General features: G+C 37.0%; 1 protein-coding gene and 2 long non-coding RNA genes across 5 annotated transcripts in view; 2 read left to right on the top strand and 1 right to left on the bottom strand.

The window, feature by feature from the left end:
• Positions 1-37: 37 nt before the first annotated feature.
• Positions 38-8,776, top strand: LOC131500346 (uncharacterized). The gene is made up of 3 exons (XR_009256251.1): positions 38-216; positions 504-559; positions 7,833-8,776. It is a non-coding gene; the product is annotated as an uncharacterized LOC131500346 (long non-coding RNA).
• A 3,521-nt stretch (positions 8,777-12,297) lies between these two features.
• On the top strand, positions 12,298-12,658 carry LOC131500348 (uncharacterized). The gene is made up of 2 exons (XR_009256253.1): positions 12,298-12,375; positions 12,619-12,658. It is a non-coding gene; the product is annotated as an uncharacterized LOC131500348 (long non-coding RNA).
• A 3,545-nt stretch (positions 12,659-16,203) lies between these two features.
• The window catches only part of ZFP82 (ZFP82 zinc finger protein), a 69,431-nt gene continuing 64,752 nt past the window's right edge, over positions 16,204-20,882 (bottom strand). For 2 of the 3 annotated variants that reach the window (XM_058709458.1, XM_058709457.1), the window contains exon 5: positions 16,204-18,697. In XM_058709458.1, the coding sequence (XP_058565441.1) occupies positions 17,340-18,697 (1,358 nt within the window). In that variant the 3' untranslated portion in view covers positions 16,204-17,339. The remainder of the gene's footprint in view (positions 18,698-20,882) is intronic. The other variant, XM_058709462.1, reaches the window with a different exon arrangement.

Consider the following 20,882-nt stretch of genomic DNA (forward strand, 5'->3'; position numbering starts at 1 on the left):
GCCCCAACTTGTTGCTCAGAGTGCGCAAGCGCGAATGCCTGCGGGAGAGAGCTAGATCGCGGGGCGGCATTTAGGGTTTGACGGTGGGCTACTAGGGGAGGGGCTTCAAGGCTGCCCAGGAATGGACGAAGCGAGTTCTGCGAGCCCGTTTTGTGTTTGTAGCTGAGGAAGCCCTAGTATGGCTTAGAATGCACTTGGCACCAACAAGCACATAATGTATGTACTAGGGGCGCAGCAGATGCTTAGTATATATGCTCAAATATATATGCATCAAGTACTCAATAAAAATATCCCAGAACTAAAACAGAACCAGGATATAACAGAATCGGGAGCAGGACGACACGGAATGGTCCCCCGTGCTAGCTCGCTCTCCCGCCTTCCATTCCTTCCTCCTCTCGGTTTTTCGCCTTCCTGCAGTTGTGAAGATGTTGTTTTATAAGTTGTTAGGTTAAGATGGTTGATAAAATTGTTCCCCACCTTATCGGCTGTTTCTTTTTCTCCAGCTTCAGTTGCCAGCCATCAGTTGCCTTCCCGAAGCAGACAATCCTTCTTTGGTGAGGTCAGTAGTAGTCTAATGCTGTGTCAGAATGTGTAAATCATTCACCTCACTTCATTTCATTACTAGGCATTTTATCAAATCAGATCATAAGATGGGTGAGTACAGTACAATAAGATAGTTTAAGAGAAAATGACACATTCACGTAACTTTTATTACACCATATTGTTATAATTGTTCTATTTCATTATTGTTGTTAATCTCTTACTGTGCCTAAATTATAAATTAAGCTTTATTATAGGTATGTATGTATAGAAAAAAAGCAGTCTATATGGGGCTTACTATCCACCCTTTTGGTCATCACCTGAGGGTCTTGAAATGTGTCCTCTGAGGATAAGGGTGGGGGGACTATAAGGTGTGTCTATTACTGTTTTCCCTTTAGTTCTATCAAGTTTTGCTTCAAGTATTTTTGAGCTATGTATATGTGTGTGTATATATGCATATATACGCACATATATGCATATATACGCATATATATGCGTATATATGCATATATGTGCGTATATATATATATATATATATATATATATATAGTCTTCCTGATGAAGAAGATTGAAAAGTGAACATTAGGAAAAGTATCTTCAGAAGTGTTTCTCAGGTGACTAATAATTGAATTTGTTACGTCCTGGGTTTGGTTCAGGAAATAAATGGAATAAGCCCACCAGGATTTATCCATCATTGTAGCATCCTCCCATTTCAAATGTTTTGATACAGTAGTTCTCTCAAGAATATAACACTTGGGGCGCCTGGGTGGCTCAGTTGGTTAAGTGTCCAACTTCAGCTCAGGTCATGATCTCATGGTCCGTGGGTTCAAGCTCCTCAGTGGGCTTTGTGCTGATAGCTCAGAGCCTGGAGCCTGCTTCTGATTCTGTGTCTCCCTCTCTTCTCTGTCTCTCCCGCTCGTGCTCTATCTCTGTCTCTCTCAAAAATAAATAAATGTTAAAAAAAAAAAAAAGAATATAAGACTTTACAAATTATTTGACAATGTCAAGGCCAATCTTACTAAGTCCCACTTTGCAAATAGGAAAATATATGTGAAGTAGAAGATACATGAAAATACAAATTCTATTTCTCCCTTTAGTTCATTCAGTTTTTATCATGTATTTTTAAGCCTGTTAAATAGTGTATACACATTTATGATTGTGTGTGTTCCCAATGAATTGACCCTTCTATTATGAAATATTTCTCTATGTCTCGTCTTTAAAAAAATTTTTTTTAATGTTTATTCCTTTTTGAGAGACAGAGACATAGCATGAGCGGCGGGAGGATCAGAGAGAGGGAGACACAGAATCTGAAGCAGGCTCCAGGCCCTGAGCTGTCAGCACAGAGCCCGGCGCAGGTCTTAAACCCAGAAACTGTGAGATCATGACCTGAGCCTCAGTCAGACATTGTATTGACTGAGCCACCCAGGTGTCTCTCTGTAGCTCTTGTCTTAACGTCTATTTTGCCTAGTATCAGTACAGTCACTATAGTTTTCTTATGCTTACTGTTTGGCTAATATATCTTTTTCCATTTTTTTTCTTGAACCTACCTGTGATTTTATATTTAATATACATTTCTGATAGATATCATGTAATTTGGGTTTTACATTTGTTACCCAGTATGACAGTCTCTTGGATTTTCATTGAAATACTTAGTCCATTTATATTTATGTTATTATTAACTTGGTTGGATTTATGTTTGCTATTTGGTTGATACCTATTTACCACATTTTTTATTAACTACTTTCCTGTCTTTTTTGGAGAATTGATCATTTTTTCTGATAGATTTGAATTCTTCTGTTGGCACTCAGCTATACCTTTATGCATCTTGTTAGAGGTTGCTCTAGGGATTAAAATATGCATTCTTATTTAAACATAGTTTACCTAGAATTAATATTGTACCACTCCATGTAAAATTTGAGAACCTTGTAAACAATATCATTTCATTTATACTTCTTATTCTTTGTCCCACTGTTGGCATACATATTTCAGCTACATACATTGCATTATTTTGGTTTAAACAGTTATATATTTTAATAACTTATAAAGAAGGAAGCATATGTTTTATTTATCCACATATTGACTATATCTGATGTTCTTCCTTCCTGTTGAGACTGTATTTTCATCTGAAGTCAGTTCTCTTTAACCTGAAGAGTTTCCTTTACCAGAACTGCAGTTCTGCTAGTTAAAATCTAAATATTCATTTATCTGAAAATGTCTTTATTTCATCTTCATTATAAAAGCATATTTTCTCTGGAAATAGAATTCTGAGTTGACCTATTTTTCTTTAGTTTTTCCAGATGTTATTCTATTGTCTTTTGGCTACTATTGCTTCTTCTTTTCTTTACATTATCAGAATTTTATTTTATTTTTTAATTTCAGGAATAGAGCGTAATGATTCATGACTTACATATAACACCCAGTGTACATCCCAACAAGTGTCCTCCTTAATGTTCCTCACCTCTTTAGCCTTTACCCAATCCAACATCCTGTCAGCAACCCTTTTGTTCTCTGTATTTAAGAGTATCTTATGGTTTGTCTCCCCCTCTGTTTTTATATTATTTTTGTTTCCTTTCCCTTATCTTCATTTGTTTTGTCTTAAATTCCACATATGAGTGAAATCATATGGTATTTGTCTTTCTCTGACTGACTTATTTTGCTCAACATAATACACTATAGTTCCAGCCACATTGTTGCAAATGGCAAGATTTCATTCTTTTTGATAGCAGAGTAATATTCCATTACACATACACACACACGCACGCACGCACACACACCACATCTTCTTTATCCATTCATCAATCAATGGATATTTGGGCTCTTTCCATACTTTGGCTATTGTCAATAGTGCTTCTATAAATATTGGGGTGCCATGTGCCCCTTCAAATCAGCATTTATGTATCCTTTGGATAAATACCTAAAATACTTAGTAGTGCAATTGCTGGGTCATAGGGTAGTTTTATTTTTAATTTTTTGAGGAACCTGCATACTTTTTTCCAAAGTGGATGCACCAGTTTGCATTCCTACCAGCAGTGCAAAAGGATTCCTTTTTTCTCCACATCCTTGCCAACATCTGTTGTTGCCTGAGTTGTTAATGTTAGCCATTCTGACAACTGTGGAGTGGTATCTCGTTGTGGTTTTCATTAGTATTTCTCTGATGATGAGTGATGTTGAGCATTTTTTCTTGTGTCTGTTAGCTATCTGGATGTCTTCTTTGGAAAAGTGTCTATTCATGTCTTTTCCCCATTTCTTCACTGGATTATTTGTTTTTTGGGTGTTGAGTTTGATACGTTCTTTATAGATTTTGGATACTAACCCTGTATCTGATATGTCCTTTGCAAATATCTTCTCCCATTCTGTTGTTTGCCTTTTAGTTTTGCTGATTGTTTCCTTCACTGTGCAGAAGATTTTTATTTTGATGAAGTCTCAGTAGTTCATTTTTGCTTCTGTTTCCCTTGCCTCTGGAGACAAGTCAAGTAAGAAGTTGCTGCAGCCAAGACCAAGGAGGTTGTTGCCTATTTTCTCCTCTAGGATTTAAAAAAAATTTTTTTAATGTTTATTTATTTTTGAGAGAGAGAGAGAGAGACAAAGCGCAAGCAGGGGAGGGGCAGAGAGAGAGGGAGACACAGAATCCAAAGCAGGCTCCAGGCTCTGAGCTGTCAGCTCCAACCCATGAAATATGAGATCATGACCTGAGGCAAAGTCAGATACTTAACTGACTGAGCCACGCACGTGCCCCTCTCCTCTAGGATTTTAATGGCTTCCTGTTGTATGTTTAGGTCTTTTATCCATTTTGAGTTTATTTTTGCGTATGGTGTAAGAAAGTGGCCCAGGTTCATTCTTCTTCATCTCACTGTCCAGTTTTCCAAACACCATTTGTGAAAGAGACTGTCTTTTTCCATTGGGTATTCTTTCCTGCTTTGTCAAAGATTAGTTGACCATACATTTCTGAGTCCATTTCTGGGTTCTCTATTTTGTTTCATTGATCTATATGTCTGTTCTTGTGCCAGCACCATAATGTCTTGATGATTACAGCTTTGTAATACAGCTTGAAGTCCAGAATTGTGATGCCTCCAGCTTTGGTTTTCTTTTTCAGGATTGCTTTGGCTACTCACGGTCTTTTGTGGTTCCATACATATTTTAGGATTGTTTCTTCTAGCTCAGCGAAGAATGCTGGTGTTATTTTAATAGGGATTGCTGGCTACTATTGTTTCTAATTAAGTCAGCATTATTCATGTTTTTGGTCCCCAGTATTTTATGTATTATTTTTCTCTGTCTGATTATAAGATTTTCTATTTATTGAATTTTGGTGGTTTTGGTCATAGTTTTGTTCTACCACACTCTGTCAGTACTCTCATTCTAGAACTCTAGTTATGAGTATTGTTCCATAGGTACCTCTGTATTTTTTCAATGTTTTTACTTTTTTGTATTTCAGATTGGATTATTATTGACCTATCATGGTGATCACTGACTGTTTCTTCTGATGCCTCCCATCTGTTCTTATGCTTATTCAGTGAAATTTTCATTTCAGTTTTTTTCAGTTATAAAACTTGCATTTTCAGTTCTATTTTATACATACTGATTTTCTGCTGAGGTTCCAGTTGTTGACTCAAAATGAACAAATCTTTTAGAATCTCTAAGAAAGAGAGTTTTTTAACATTTATTTATTTTTGAGAGACAGAGACAGGGGAGGGGCAGGGAAAGAAGGAGATACAGAATGCAAGGCAGGCTCCAGGCTCTGAGCAAGCTATCAGCACGGAGCCCAACATGGGGCTTGAACCCACAAACATGAGATCATGACCTGAGTCACAGTTGGATACTGAACAGACTGAGCCACCCAGGAACACCTGCGGAGAGATGTTTTTAAGATGCTATAAACATCTGTTTTTCATCAGAGTTTCACCTGCTACTTTTAGCATCCATTGATGATTCTTACCAGATCAATTATTATTGTGATGGTTGATTATTGGTGATAATCTAATTCCACCATTCCTTCCACATTAGTAATTTGGTGTTCTACTATAAAGCATGTTTCATGGGTTCCTATTTTAGCCACTGGGTTATTAAATGGTTTTACTTAATCTGTTACTATTATGACATATTGTTATACTCAGATTATCCCATATTTGGCCAGTGGGAACTCCTTCAGACTGCCACTGTGATCTTTTGACATTGCAATCACTTTTCGAGCACTTCCTTACTTTCTGCCTCCACACAATGTTCCAAAACCATCTTGTGTTTTCTCTGCTCAGTGCTTGTATATGCTATTTCTCCAAGTTCCTTGGATCTGGGTGCTGGATATTCTCACTGGTACTAGGATGTCATTTCTTTTTTATCCTCTCTGCTAGAAAACACACACACACACACACACACACACACCTCTATATGTATTTCTATATTTATCTATTTAAAAATATCATGGGGGCAACCTGGCTGGCTCAGTTGGTAGAGCATCTGACTCTACATTGATCTTGGGGTGGTAAGTTGGAGTCCCATCTTGGGTGTAGGGATTACTTTAAAAATGCACAAAAATATGACTTTATAGTGTTACCTCCAATTTCAACCCAACACCACAGGGTTCATCTAGCCTCCTTCTCTCCATATTGCAATTACCTTCTCCAGCAGTGATAAGCTTTTCTCCCGTTATATTAGCTTAATCCCATAATATATTTACTTTTTTGCTTGATTCTAGAATATATGAGGTAGTAGTTTCAGAATTGCTAATCTATATCATTGTGCAAATCAATCCTACTAGCTAGTTATTTGTTTATGGTTGTTTTTTGTTTTGTTTTGTTTCTGTTTTGGGCTGAGCGAATAGGGTCAAGTTGTCGTTCAAAAATTGCTTGGGTTAGGAGCACCTGACTGGCTTATTTGGCAGAGCATGTGGCTCTTGATCTTGGGGTCATTAGTTCAAGCCCCATGTTGTGGCTTACTTTTAAAAAAAAAAAGAGCTTACTTTTTAAAAAAGCTGCTTTGGGCACCTGGGTGGCTCGGTTGAGTGTCAGACTTTGGCTCACGTCATGATCTCAATTCATGAGTTTGAGCCCTGCATGAGGCTCACTGCTGTCAGGGCAAAGCCCGCTTTGGATCCTCTGTCCTCCCCCCTTTTCTATTCCTCCCCCCGCTCATGTTCTCTCTCTCAAAAATAAACATTAAAAAATAAAGCTTTAAAAAAAGTTTCTTGGGTTAGCTTTTTCCCCTGTAGTGTGGGGAAATATTTGTTTCTGCTTATATTCCAATGTAGGGTCTTTCTTCTCTTTATGTAAACATATATAACATTAACATGGTTCCCAAAGTGAAAAATATACAGAAAGGTATACTTAGAGAAGTGTTACTTCCTCATCCCTTCATGTATTAAAATTTCCTATATTTTTGGGTCCCTTATAGACTTTCTGTTCTATTCCACTGGTCTGTTCCTGCATGAGTACCACATCATTTTGATTATTTAGGGACTTTTTAGTACTTTTAAATATCTGGTAGGACTAGGACACCTTGGTAGCTTTTCTTTCTCAGTCTTAACCTGGCTATTCTTGCATAAAATCTGTACTGCTACCACTAGGGATACTGTATATACGTCAGATGAAATGACCAACTGAATTGTCTCCCTCTAGTAATTCTCCTTCCCAATATCTTTTCTCTTCATGGCCCTTATCAGAATCTGAAGTTTTCTTAGTTAGGTACTTACTGGTTGTCTGCTTCCCAGATTTTCCTGAAGATTGGGGAACTTGTCTTCAGTATCCACTAGCATATTGTCAAAGGCTTGAGCACTCCATGGCATTATGCACAAGCACTTTGTACATATTTTTTCCATTTAGCTATTCTGGAGGGTGTATACTTATCACATTGTGGTTTTAATTTTTCCACTTTCTTAATAATGAACTTGAGCAACTTTTGATATCTTTATTGGCCATCTGGATACACACTTTTTTTGAAGTGCTTATATGAGTTTTTTTTTTTCCCATTTCCTATTTTATTTTCTGTCGTTTATTGATCTATAGGGATTCTTCATATATTGTGAATGAGTCAGTCAAATATATTATATATATATTTATTTAATATTTTATTAACATTTTGTCTATATATGATTAAATATTTTACATTTATTACATAAATGTATATATTCATATTAAGATATATTAACATATACTATATTATATATTATATATATAATATATTCTCTGTGACTTTTTTCAGTTTCTTAATTGTGTTTTTTGATGAAATAGATTCTTAAATTTAATACAGTAAAATTTATCATTTTTCCCCATATGGTTAATGCTTTTTGTATTCTGTTTAAGAACTCTTTGCTATCTCAGCATTATCAACAATAGCCAAATTATGGAGAGAGCCTAAATGCCCATTGACTGATGAATGGATGAGGAAGATGTGGTATTTATATGCGATGGAATATTACTCAGTCACCAACAAGAATGAAATCTTGCCATTGCAACAATGTGGATGGAGCTAGAGTATATTATGACAAGAGAAATAAGTCAGTCAGAAAAAGACAAATACCATATGATTTCATTCATATGTGGAATTTAAGAAACAAAACAGATGAACGTATGGAAAGGGGAAAAGAAGAAAAAAGAGAAAGATGGGGGAACAAACCACAGGAGACTCTTAATGACAGAGAACAAACTGAGGGTTTGATGGAGGGAGGTGGGTAGGGGATGGGCTAGATGGGTGATGGGTAATAAGGAGGACACTAGTTGTGATGAGCCCTGGTGAACTGAGTAATTCACCAATTACTCAGTTCTACTCAATTCTACTGCTGAAGCCAATATTGCACTGTATGTTAACTGACTAGAATTTAAATTAAAAAAAAAAAAAAAAAAGAAAGAAATCTTTGCTACCTCAAGCCCAGAAAGATATTTTATATTTCTTTTGCTTTACCTTTTACAATTAGGTCACTAATGTATCTGGAATTTATGTTTGTAGTGTGATGTAAGGGCCAAGATTCATTTTTTATGAATATAGCTATCAGTTGACCCAGTGCTACTTATTGAAAAGACCACTATGTCCCAACCATAATGCAGAGGAACCTTTGTCGTAAATCAGATGACCACATATATGTAGGTGTATTTCAAGGCCATTTATTTTGTTCCATTGGTCTGTTTGTTCATTCTTGTGCCAAAACCATACTGCCTTAATGACCAAAGTACTACTTTCACATTAACAAATTCAAGGACAAAAATATTATATCAATGTGTCAAAATAGTATCTGATAATATTCAGCAGGCATTTCTAAACTTTTTTTTTTTTTTTTTAATTTTTTTTTTTTTTTTTTCCCAACGTTCTTTATTTTTGGGACAGAGAGAGACAGACAGAGCATGAACGGGGGAGGGGCAGAGAGAGGGAGACACAGAATCGGAAACAGGCTCCAGGCTCCGAGCCATCAGCCCAGAGCCCGACGTGGGGCTCGAACTCACGGACCGTGAGATCGTGACCTGGCTGAAGTCGGACGCTTAACCGACTGCGCCACCCAGGCGCCCCCATTTCTAAACTTTTTAAAAATGTTTTTTTAATTTATTTTGAGAGACAGTGAGTAGGGGAGGGGGAGAGAGAGGGGAGAGAATTCCAAGCAGCGCAAAGCTCTTTGTGGGGCTTGAACTCATGAACCGTGAGATCATGACTTGAGCCGAAATCAAGAACCAGACGCTCAATCTACTGAGCCACTCGGGTGTTCCATGTTCTCCACTTACTTAAAAAAAAAAAAATTTTTTTTTAATCTTTATTTTTTGAGAGAGTGAGAGAGAGAGAGAGAGAAAGCATGAGTGGAGGAGGGGCAGAGAGAGAGGGAGACATAGAATCCGAGGCAGGCTGCAGGATCTGAGCTGTCAGCACAGAGCCCAATGCAGGGCTCGAACCCATGAACTGTGAGATCATGACCTGAGCCAAAGTTGGACGCTCAACTGACTGAGCCACCAAGGCACCCCTCTCAGCAGGCATTTCTAATAAAGAAGTTAATAAGGAACTGAAGGAAACAATTGAGCCACAAAAAAGTCTGTTTACCTCCAAACTAAAACAAACATTATACTAAGAGATTTCCATTAAATAGGTGAAAACAACTATACCCCTATCACCACTAATCCTAAGTCCTATTTTGGAGATTCTTTCTATTAGATTAATAAAATAATCGCTATAAATATTCAGAAAAAACCCAAAATTATATCTATTTGCAGTTGACATAACTGATAGCCTAGAAAACCAAGGGTCTTGTAAAAAATTAAGATTATTGGCTAATAATGAAAGCTACGATTGCATCCACATTTAAATTTTTTAAATTTTAATATGATAGTATCACCATAAATACACATACAGCCACAATCCGGGGAGGCTAAGTTTCGTTATTTATAATACTAGGTAAAGGATTATTATCTAGAATATTATTTTTAAGAATCCCACAATTCTTTTATATTTTTTTAACAAAGGAACATGGCATGAATTGGTAAGTTATAATGTTTAACAATAAACAGATGTGAAAAGATGCTCAACTCACTATAAAGCACATACCAGAAGTAGGATTACAAGGAAATAATACTTTATTGGGTGAAGGGGTTGTAAATTGGCAAGACAATGATGTTCTCACTTCTTTTTTTTAGAAAGAGAGAGAGAGAGCATGCGTGAACAGGGGAGAGGGGCAGAGGGAGAGAATCTTAAGCAGATGGAGCCTGACATGGGGCTCAATCCCACAACCCTGGAATCATAACCTGAGCTGAAATCGAGTCAGATGCTCAACCCACTGAGCCACTCAGGTGTTCCATGTTCTCCACTTCTTTAAAACAATGTTTTTTAATGTTTTTGAGAGAGAGAGAAAGCATGAGAAGGGGAGGGGCAGAGAGACAGGGAGACACAGAATCTGAAGCAGGCTCCAGGCTCTGAGCTGTCAGCACAGAGCCCGACATGGGGCTGGAACTCATGCACCGCAAGATCATGACCTGAGCTGAAGTCAGACACTCAACCAACTGAGACACCCACGTGCCCCTTCCCATGTTCTCCACTTCTATGGCACTATCTAGTGAAGTTGAAAATGAATATAACCTTTGACCGAGCAGTCCCACTTTTTGATAAATACCTCAGAGAAATTCTTGTTTATGGATAGCAAGAAACACACAGGTAAGTCAGTAGGATTTTTCAGCAAGAAATTATAGTCTATACATATATTTATAGAAAGAATAGGGGGAAGGATTTTCTATTCTGTTGAAAAGTATCATTTTAAATTAAAAAAAAAAAGAGCGAGCAGCTGACTGTATAACATAATTTGAATTGCTTTCCTTGCCAAACAGATAACTGTACACCTGTCATAATGCTGACATTTCCATCCTTGAGCCACTCCTTCTGGTTATAGCAGCATCTGCCAAAGTGGAATTACATCCGCAGTAGGTATTCGGAATGGTAGTTCTGTATAGTAAAGTCTGAGATACACTGGTCAGATAAAATGAAACTTTTTTGGATAGTCTTTTGTTATGCACTTAATGTGAATTTTTTTCCCCCTCAAGAAATATAGTATACAGAGTTCCCAACCTTGTTTGACTATACAATAATTTTCCCATTATCATTAAAGTACTAGTGTTTCGTGGAACATACTTTCAGAAATTTTGAGTTAATGTACAGTCTCCAGAAGACCTCTGTTAGCATGAAAACGATACCAGGTAGGAAAAACATACTGACCCATTAGCAAAAACTAATTTTGTTATAGCACTTAAAATACTTTTTGTGTTAAAATATTGTGTGTATTGTTTGAAATCATGAGTGGGTCTATTCTAGGTGAGTGATTATCCAATGATATCTGCCCAATCTGAACAAAATGGACCTGGAAGTACAAGTCTTAATGTATAATAACTATAGTGACATTACAGAGGTTTGGTAGAAAATAAAGTGTAATAATATTCATTTTTGTTTTGTGGAAGGTAATAATTTTTGTGTTGAATCCCCGTTTTTCATATCTGTTGTTCACTCCTTTTTTAAAGCTGATGAAGCTAAGATGAATTAGAATATGAGAAACAACCTAAAAGATATTGAGGTAAGTAATGCCATTTTTTCCAACATTGTTACATTGCTCAAGTTAGAAACCTAAAATCTGGATACTTAATTAAATCACAACAGGTCAGGTCCCTGGATATTCCTGGTAAATTGTTTTATGTTTTATAATTTTTTTAATTAAAAAAAGTTTATTTTTTTATTTTTGAGAGAGAGAGAGACAGAGTGCGAGCAGGGGAGGGGCAGAGAGAGAGGGAGACACAGAATCTGAAGCAGGCTCCAGGCTCTGAGCTGTCAGCAAAGCCTGACGCAGGGCTTGAACTCACAAACTGTGAGATCATGACCTGAGCTGAAGTCGGACGCCTAACTGACTAAGCCACCCAGGTGCTCCTATAATTGTTTTAACAGACCATTAAGTTCGCTGAACTTTATTTGGGATGTTTGTGTGTATCTTAAGTGATACTGGTCCAGATTTTGCTTTCTAGGGGCTATTCGCATTTTATTATTGGGATGTTAGCCTTATAGAATGATCTAGCAAAATTTTGTTAGAGGCTCTCTATGCTTTAAAACTTTTTATTGCCTGCAAAACTGTTGATTCTAGTTTTTTAAAACAATCATAACTACAATATTTTTCTTTGCTTATATATCTGTTCAGATTTTCTATAGTATCTTGAGTCAACTTTGATGATTTAGTTTTCTCCAGATAATCCATTCTCTGTATTTTTATAGATACTGAAATATATGTATATGGTAATACATATAACTTTAACCTTTTCAAAGAGAACATCCTTGGATAAGGATTTTATTAGCTATTTCATTAATTTCTACTTTAGTGTATGAATTACTTTGTGGTACTTAGTTTTTTTTGTTTGTTTGTTTGTTTGTTTGTTTTAGCGTTTATTTATTTTTGAGACAGAAACAAAGCATGAACGGGGAAGGGTCAGAGAGAGGGAGACACAGAATCTGAAACTGGCTCCAGGCTCTGAGCTGTCAGCACAGAGCCCGACGTGGGGCTCAAACTCACAGACCGCGAGATCATGACCTGGGCAGAAGTCAGCCGCTTAACTGACTGAGCCACCCAGGCGCCCCTGTGGTACTTAGTTTTAAAAAAATATTATTAAAAAACTATTTTATGGTTCAAGCTAATGTGTTTTTACCCCCAATTTTAAAAATCAACTATCTGTTAGGGGCACCTAGGTGGCTTGGTTGGTTAATAAGCATCCATCTCATGATCTCACGGGTTGTGAGTTCAAGCCCCACATGGGGCTCTGCACTGACACTGTGCAGCCTGCTTGGGATTCTCTCTCTCCCTCCCACTGCCCCTCTCCCCCCTCTCTCAAAAATAAGTAAACAGGGGCGCCTGGGTGGCGCAGTCGGTTGAGCGTCCGACTTCAGCCAGGTCACGATCTCGCGGTCCGTGAGTTCGAGCCCCGCGTCAGGCTCTGGGCTGATGGCTCGGAGCCTGGAGCCTGTTTCCGATTCTGTGTCTCCCTCTCTCTCTGCCCCTCCCCCGTTCATGCTATGTCTCTCTCTGTCCCAAAAATAAATTTAAAAAACGTTGAAAAAAAAATTAAAAAAAAAATAAGTAAACAAAAATCAACTGCCTGTTATACAACAGGTACTATAAGTGTGGGGACAGAATGGTAAAGAAGACAAACACTAGTTCCTCAGTCCAAGTTTTCTTTTTCTTTTTTTTTTAATATATGAAATTTATTGTCAAATTGGTTTCCATACAACACCCAGTGCTCATCCCAAAAGATGCCCTCTTCAATACCCATCACCTCCCCTCCCACCCCCCATCAACCCTCAGTTTGTTCTCAGTTTTTATTTTCTTTAATGTTTATTTATTTTTGAGACAGAGAGAGACAGAGCATGGACAGGGGAGGGGCAGAGAGAGAGGGAGACACACAGAATCTGAAGCGAGCTCCAGGCTCCGAGCTGTCAGCACAGAGCCCGACGCGGGGCTCGAACTCATGGACCGTGAGATCATGACCTGAGCCGAAGTCGGACGCTTAACCAACTGAGCCACCCAGGCACCCCTGTTCTCAGTTTTTAAGAGTCTCTTATGCTTTGGCTCTCTCCCACTCTAACCTCTTTTTTTTTTTTTTCTTCCCCTCCCCCATGGGTTTCTGTTACGTTTCTCAGGATCCACATAAGAATGAAAACATACGGTATCTGTCTTCCTCTGTATGGCTTATTTCACTTAGAATCACACTCTCCAGTTCCATCCACGTTGCTACAAAGGGCCATATTTCATTCTTTCTCATTGCCACGTAGTATTCCATTGTATATATAAACCACAATTTCTTTATCCATTCATTAGTTGATGGACATTTAGGCTCTTTCCATAATTTGGCTATTGTTGAGAGTGCTTCTATAAACATTGGGGTACAAGTGCCCCTGTGCATCAGTACTCCTGTATCCCTTGGGTAAATTCCTAGCAGTGCTACTGCTGGGTCATAGGGTAGGTCTATTTTTAATTTTTTGAGGAAACTCCACACTGTTTTCCAGAGTGGCTGCACCAGTTTGCATTCCCACCAACAGTGCAAGAGGGTTCCCTCAGTCCAAGTTTTCTAAATGCATTAAGGTTATTTCTTAACAAGTAGACTTTTGGTGATTTCCCACAAACTTTTATTTGTAGGCATCATTATCATTTATCACTAAGTGGTCTAAAATTTCAAATTTGATTTTCTACTTAGGGAAAGCTTTATTATGGATATTTTCAAATATATGCAAAGGTAGTAAGAATAGCACGACTCAATGTACCCATTATCCAGCTTCAACATTTAGCAGTTGCCCATCTTATTTCATCTGTTCCTGCCACCCTCCCTCCCTCCATTTACTTATTTAGTTATTTATTTATGAGAGTGAGTGAGCAGGGGTGGAGGGACAGAATCCTAAGCAGGTTCAAGTCAAACTCAAAAGACATCTGACTAAGCCATCAAGGCACCCTTTTCCTGAAGTATTTTAAAGCAAGGCATAGACATGATGTGACTTCACCCTTGAATGCTTCAGTATGAATCTCTAATGTATAAGGACTTACACATAATAATTGGTGATGATGCCATCATCATGCCTAAAAAATGAATAATTGCTTAATATAACTTAATATCCACTTAGATTTACATTTTCAAAACAATGTAAACAATGTTTTCATTTGTCCAAATCAGGATTGTATTTAATGTATTTTATTTTCTGTAATTATGCTCTGGCATTTGGAGACTTGGTCCTGGAGAGACTGCCCTTCCCAGGGGTAGCAAATTCCTAGAGATAGCAAACAACTCTTTTGATCAAACCCACCAAGCCAAAGCCCCAACTGTTTCATCAAACTCTCACACACCAAGCCAATATTCCTCCTGCACAAATCACCCCAGGGCCAGGTACCAGACAACTAGGGACCACTCATATACCTCAGAACCTCCGAAATTATTGAGACTATCCAGGGGCACCTGGATGGTTCAGTCTGTGAAGCATCTGACTCTTGATTTGGCTCAGGTCATGATCTCACAGGTTCATGAGTTCGAGCCCTGCCATCAGGCTCCTCACACTAATATTGTGGAGCCAGCTTAGGATTCTCCCTCTCCCCCTCCTGCACACACACACACTCTCAAAATAAATAAACTTAAAAAAAAAAAAGAAATATTAAAAAAAAAAACACTATCCATTCCATTCCCAAACTTCCTCAGTGTACTTACCCAGTGTCACCCATTCTTTGGAGAAAACATCAGCAAAGGCTCTGTGCCATGCTCTGCCCTTTCCCCACTTCTGCCTTCCAGCATAACTGGGTATTTCCCCATGTGGCCCTGTGGGCATGCTGTTGCCTCCTGTTTTTAGAGATCTTTGAGTCTAAACTTCTTCCTTCATGACAATCATTTCTGTATCTGCATGTTGTACCATAATTGATTAAAACAAATCCTGGGTCCATTTTAAAACAAGGATTCCAATACATCCCATACACTGTATTTAATTGATATGTCTCTTAAGTCTCTTTTAATTTGCAACATTCTTTTGTCTTAACCTGTATTGGTTAAGAACCAAGACCATTTATTCTGTGGAATTTTGTACATTCTGGGTTTGGTTGTTTGCTTCTTTGTGTCATTAATTTGTTCCTTTATTCCCCAAGTTTCCTGTAACCTGGTAATTAGATTTAGAGACCCACTTTTACTTCTGAGTTAACATTTGGGGTAAGAACACTTAACAAATGATACTACATATAGCCACTGCACAAGCAAGATGCACATAGTGGGGCTGATCTAATAGAGATGTTGATGTAATGTAATGTAAATGTAGGTTCTGTCATTCTGATCCATTAAAAACTTCCTATCAATCTTTTTCACTAATGATCTTTGCTTCCATTGATATCACCACCAAGATCCAGTATTTCAGAAATTAAAGACTGATTTTTCAAATTGTCATTCCTTTGATCTTTATTAACTAGAGTTCTCTAATAATAATAAAGAACTTTACTTCACCAACTTTTGGTTGTCTTATATAGGTCATAAAGGAAAGACAAAATAAATGCTCCACTTTTCCCCTTTATTTATCAATAAGTACCCTAATATGCTTCATAACTGACCAGTGAATTTGGTCAGGAAAAAAGGAAGCTATTAAAAGCTTTTGTCACGACAAAAGGACATAGGAACCAATTTGAGGGGATTCTCACTAATGAAAGACAGGACAACCAGAGCACAAAAAAAGGCTACAATGTATTTTTAAAAATCAATACAGAAGTTATAATACAAGTAATTTTAAATTTCCAAAGTTTCTTTTTACATTATTCTTTGTTAATTTTAAGTTAAATTTAGACTTGGGCCAGAGAATGTAGACTGTAGAATATCTGCTTTTTTATGAACAAGTTGAAAAACAATTTCTCACTTCCACTAGTTTAAAAAGAGTAAGTTATCTGAAGTTAAATAAGGGTGAGTGTTGGTGGAAGGCATTTCTATATTCTTTGTGCCCATAGTCTTTCATATGAATTTTCAAAGGAGTAATACTAATGATAATAATAAAACAAAATTTAGTGGCTTAAAACAACAATCATTTTATTATATCTCATGATCTTGTGGGTCAGGAATTTGGGCAGGGACTCAGTTGATAGATTCATCTGTTTTATATGGTATCAACTGAAGTCACTCAGTGGGTACTCAGCTGCTGGGTGGTCTGGAGGATCCAACACTATTTCACTTAAATGTCTGGCGTCTTGGTAGACATGTGTGGAAGACTGGGCTCAGAAGGGTGCCTCTTCCTTTCTTTGTGGTCTTAGGTCTTCTCCATGTGGTCTCTTCAGCAGAGCAGACAGACTTTTTAACAGAATTCAGAGCCTAAGCTTAAAGGAGCACTCCAAGAGATGAAGTAAAATCCACCAGTAAAGCCTGGAAACTGGCACAGCAGTACTTCTACTAGTCAAAGTAGTCTTGGTCTGCCCATCCTCAAGGAGAACGGATGTGGATTCCAGATTTTGATGGGGGGAAAGAGGGAATGTCAAACAATTTGCAACAATTTTTATTCTGCCACAGTATTGTATTACCATTTTACAAATGAAAAAATTATAGCACAGAGCAGTTAAGCATCTTGTCAATATAATACAAGTAGGAAAGTGATGGGACAGAGATAAGTGTCTCCCACATTTGTCACACTGATTAGGATTAGTTTTTAGAGTAAGTGTAAAGTTTATCAGGTTTAAGTGATGGTGGAATACATTAAATTAACATACTATTTTAATGATATAAAACCTCTTAAGTCAATTGCCTGTATGAAGGAAGCAAAAAGGATTAATTACTATATTCATAGAGTATTCTACAATACAGGATTGAAAAACTATCTTATATTTTTACATTATGAATTTTTAGATGATGGGTAAGGTGTGAATGTTGTCTAAAGGCCTTCTTACATTCCTTACATTCATAAGGTTTCTCACCAGAATGAATTCTCAGATGCTGAATAAGGGATGAATTAAGTCTAAAGGCCTTCCTACATTCCTTACATTCAAAGGGTTTTTCACCAGTATGAATGCTCTGATGTAAAGTAAGTTTTTGGCGCAATCTAAAGGCCTTCCCACATTCCTTACATTTATAGGGTTTCTCACCAATATGAATACTCTGATGTTGTGTAAGTTGTGAGAGCAATCTAAAAGCCTTCCCACATTCCTTGCAGTCATAAGGTTTAACACCAATATGGATACTTTGGTGTGAAATAAGTTGTGAGTAACGACTAAAGGCCTTCCAACATTCCTTACATTCATAAGGTTTCTCACCAGTATGAATTCTGTGATGAAGAATAAGATGATAACCACGACTGAAGGTCTTTCCACATTCCTTACATTCATAGGGTTTCTCACCAGTATGAATTCTCTGGTGCAGTGTTAGTTGCTGTCTCACTCTGAAAGCTTTCCCACATTCCTTACATTCATAGGGTTTCTCACCAGTATGAAGTTTGTGATGTACTCTAAGGCCAGAGCCACACAAAAAGGCCTTCCCACATTCTTTACATTCATAGAGTTTGTCAGCAATATTAAGCTTCTGATGTCGAGTGAGATGTGCATACTGTCTAAAGGCCTTTCCACATTCTGTACATACATAGGGTTTCTCACCAGTATGAATCCTCTGATGGAGAGTAAGTTGTCCTCGCACTCTGAAGGCTTTCCCGCATTCTTTACATTCATAGGGCTTTTCGCCAATATGAATTTTCTGATGTACTCTAAGGTCTGGGCCACATATAAAAGATTCTCCACATTCTTTACATTCATAGAGTTTTTCACCAGAATGAAGTCTCTGATGTCGAGTAAGGTGTGCAGTCTGTCTGAAGGCCATTCCACACTCCTTACATTCATAGGGTTTTTCACCAGTATGAATTCTGTGATGAAAAGTAAGCTGTTGGCGTACTCTAAAGGCCTTTCCACATTCTTTGCATTCATAGGGTTTCTCCACAAAATGAATTCTCTGATGTGGAGTTAGAGATGTACGTTTTTGATAAGAGGACACTTTTTGAGATGTAATTTTCACTTGACTGAAATATTCCTCCTGTCCTTCAAATTTTCTTTTAGACTCCCAGTCACTTTTTAAAATTAGGCCCTTAAGGCCATGATTTTTAATTCTTTCCATTATCTTCCACTGAGGTAAGTTTATTTCATAAATGTCATTTTCTGAGGATAACTTCTTGGTCTCATACCTGGCCTCTAAATCTGAAAGAAAATAAGAGAGCAAACACATAGTTTCCTTTTTTAAAACAAGTAAAATTTCTACAGTAGAAATAATAGACAACTGAAGTAATACTCAATGAAATTCTGAAAATATGCAAGTTGAAAAAAAAGCATACAGTAACACCAGGGAAAATGAAAGTTCATGTTAAGAAAGTAAGACTGGTGGGGTGCATGGATGGCTCTGTCAATTAAGCGTTCAACTCTTGGTTTCGGCTCAGGTCATGATCTCATGGTTTGTGAGATTGAGCCCTGCATGGGGCTCTGTGCTGACAGTGGAGCCTGCTTGGGATTCTCTCTCTCTCTCTCTCTCTCTCTCTCTCTCACTCTCTTTCTCTCTCTCAAAATAAACAAATAAATAAACTAAAAAAGAAGAAACAAAGTGAGGCTGGTGATTAGTAAGTCAGTGGGTATCAAGCTGAGATGTGGAGTAGAAGTCACAGGAACTTGTTATAAATATTGAGGTTTAGACACTACCTAAACCACCTGGATCAGATTCTACAGTCCTGGTCAGTCCAATATTTAATATTCTCCACACAGTTCTGATGGAAATGAAAGGTTAAGAATTCATCCTTAACTTTTTTCAACAACTTTTCTTTATTCTTAGAATAAAATCAAACTTGCTGTGGTTAAAAGACCTCCACTTACCTATAACATATCATCTCAGTCTGCTCTGTTTTCCACAAATCTGCTTGGGCTCTTTGAATAGCTGGTTACTTCTCATCCTGAGGTCTTAGTTTAAAAGTTATTCCTTTAAGGCTGACTCTAAACCTATGTTGTTGGGGCACCAGGTTGCTCAGTCAGTTAAGCATCTGACTCTTGATTTTGGCTTGGGTCATGATCTCCCAGTTCATGAGTTCGAGCTCCGCATTGGTCTATGCACTGACATATAATATATGTGTATTACATATCAACATATATCTGGGTTGAAATTATATATTTATTAATTTTTCCAATTGTTTCTCTGCTTTTCTTACCCCTAAACTTCTTCAACGGCAGAAACAATTTCTACTCTCTGTTAAATAATACATGCACAGCACATAATGAGTTTTACTCTTTCAATTCCCATGGTTATATACTCATTTGGAACATATTTCTGTCTCTAATCTCTCACATATTATAACAATGATTAAATATTCCCTTTATTAATCCAAGCTAGTCTAGTTAAACATATAAATGGAAAATGATGGGTATATATTCCTATAGATCCTTTTATTGCTTAAACCCCTTATCTATGTCCATTCCTTACTTCATGTAGCTGTGAGTTATTTTTTGTCTCCACAACACAATAAAAGTGCTGAAGAGTTCTATTCACTTAATTTCTCTTTAAGCTTATTCTGTTATTCATCCATTTTATAAATGCTCAACTAGTTTTGTTCCTTCATCCCCTTACTCAAGTCTCCTTTCCGTTCCTTCAGAGGCAAAGCTATTCCTTTATTTCCTAGAAATGTGTACCAGTGATTTTCCACACAGGAAAACATGTTTATACCTTACTGAAGTTCTTATGAAATACTTAGCAAAGAAAAAGATGTGATATGTAAGAAACTCACTAAAAGGGACAATGGGTCTTGCAGTCACTTGAGTATGAAAAATTTGCTAACAAAGTTCATGTTGGATATAGAGAGAAGATGGTAAACCAGTGGGAGAAATAGCCAGAGAAATATTTAAGTGCTGAATGAGTTATGTATGAGAGAGAAAAAGGAGGATGTTTCAGTTATTATAATATGGTCTGTGTAAAAAAGTTGAAATCATATCAACATTTTCTATTGAAGCTAGAAATAATAAAATTTTAAAAAGCCAAAAATAAACCCACTTGAAATTTTAGAAGTCTATATTAAATAACTTTGAGATCAATAGGGAAATAAGTTCCAAAACAGTATTTTTGTATTTTAGAAAATGGTAATAATTTAAAAATCAACATTAAATTAGTATCTATAAAATATAAGCACAGCGCTTAGAAAAAAATTTGAAAACTTTAAATATTTACAACAATAAACATGAGAGAAAAAATTAATTAAAAATCAAAGAAATTGGAAAAAGAATAAAGTAAACTGAAGCAAAGCAGAAGGAATAAATTAATCAGTATAAATGCATAACTAGTCAGAAAACAGAAAAAAAGAACTAATACATAAAGCAAAAGCATTCTTTAAAAAAACAAATCAGGGGTGTC

Source organism: Neofelis nebulosa, chromosome 17 (assembly GCF_028018385.1).
Source record: "Neofelis nebulosa isolate mNeoNeb1 chromosome 17, mNeoNeb1.pri, whole genome shotgun sequence".
NCBI lineage: Eukaryota > Metazoa > Chordata > Mammalia > Carnivora > Felidae > Neofelis > Neofelis nebulosa.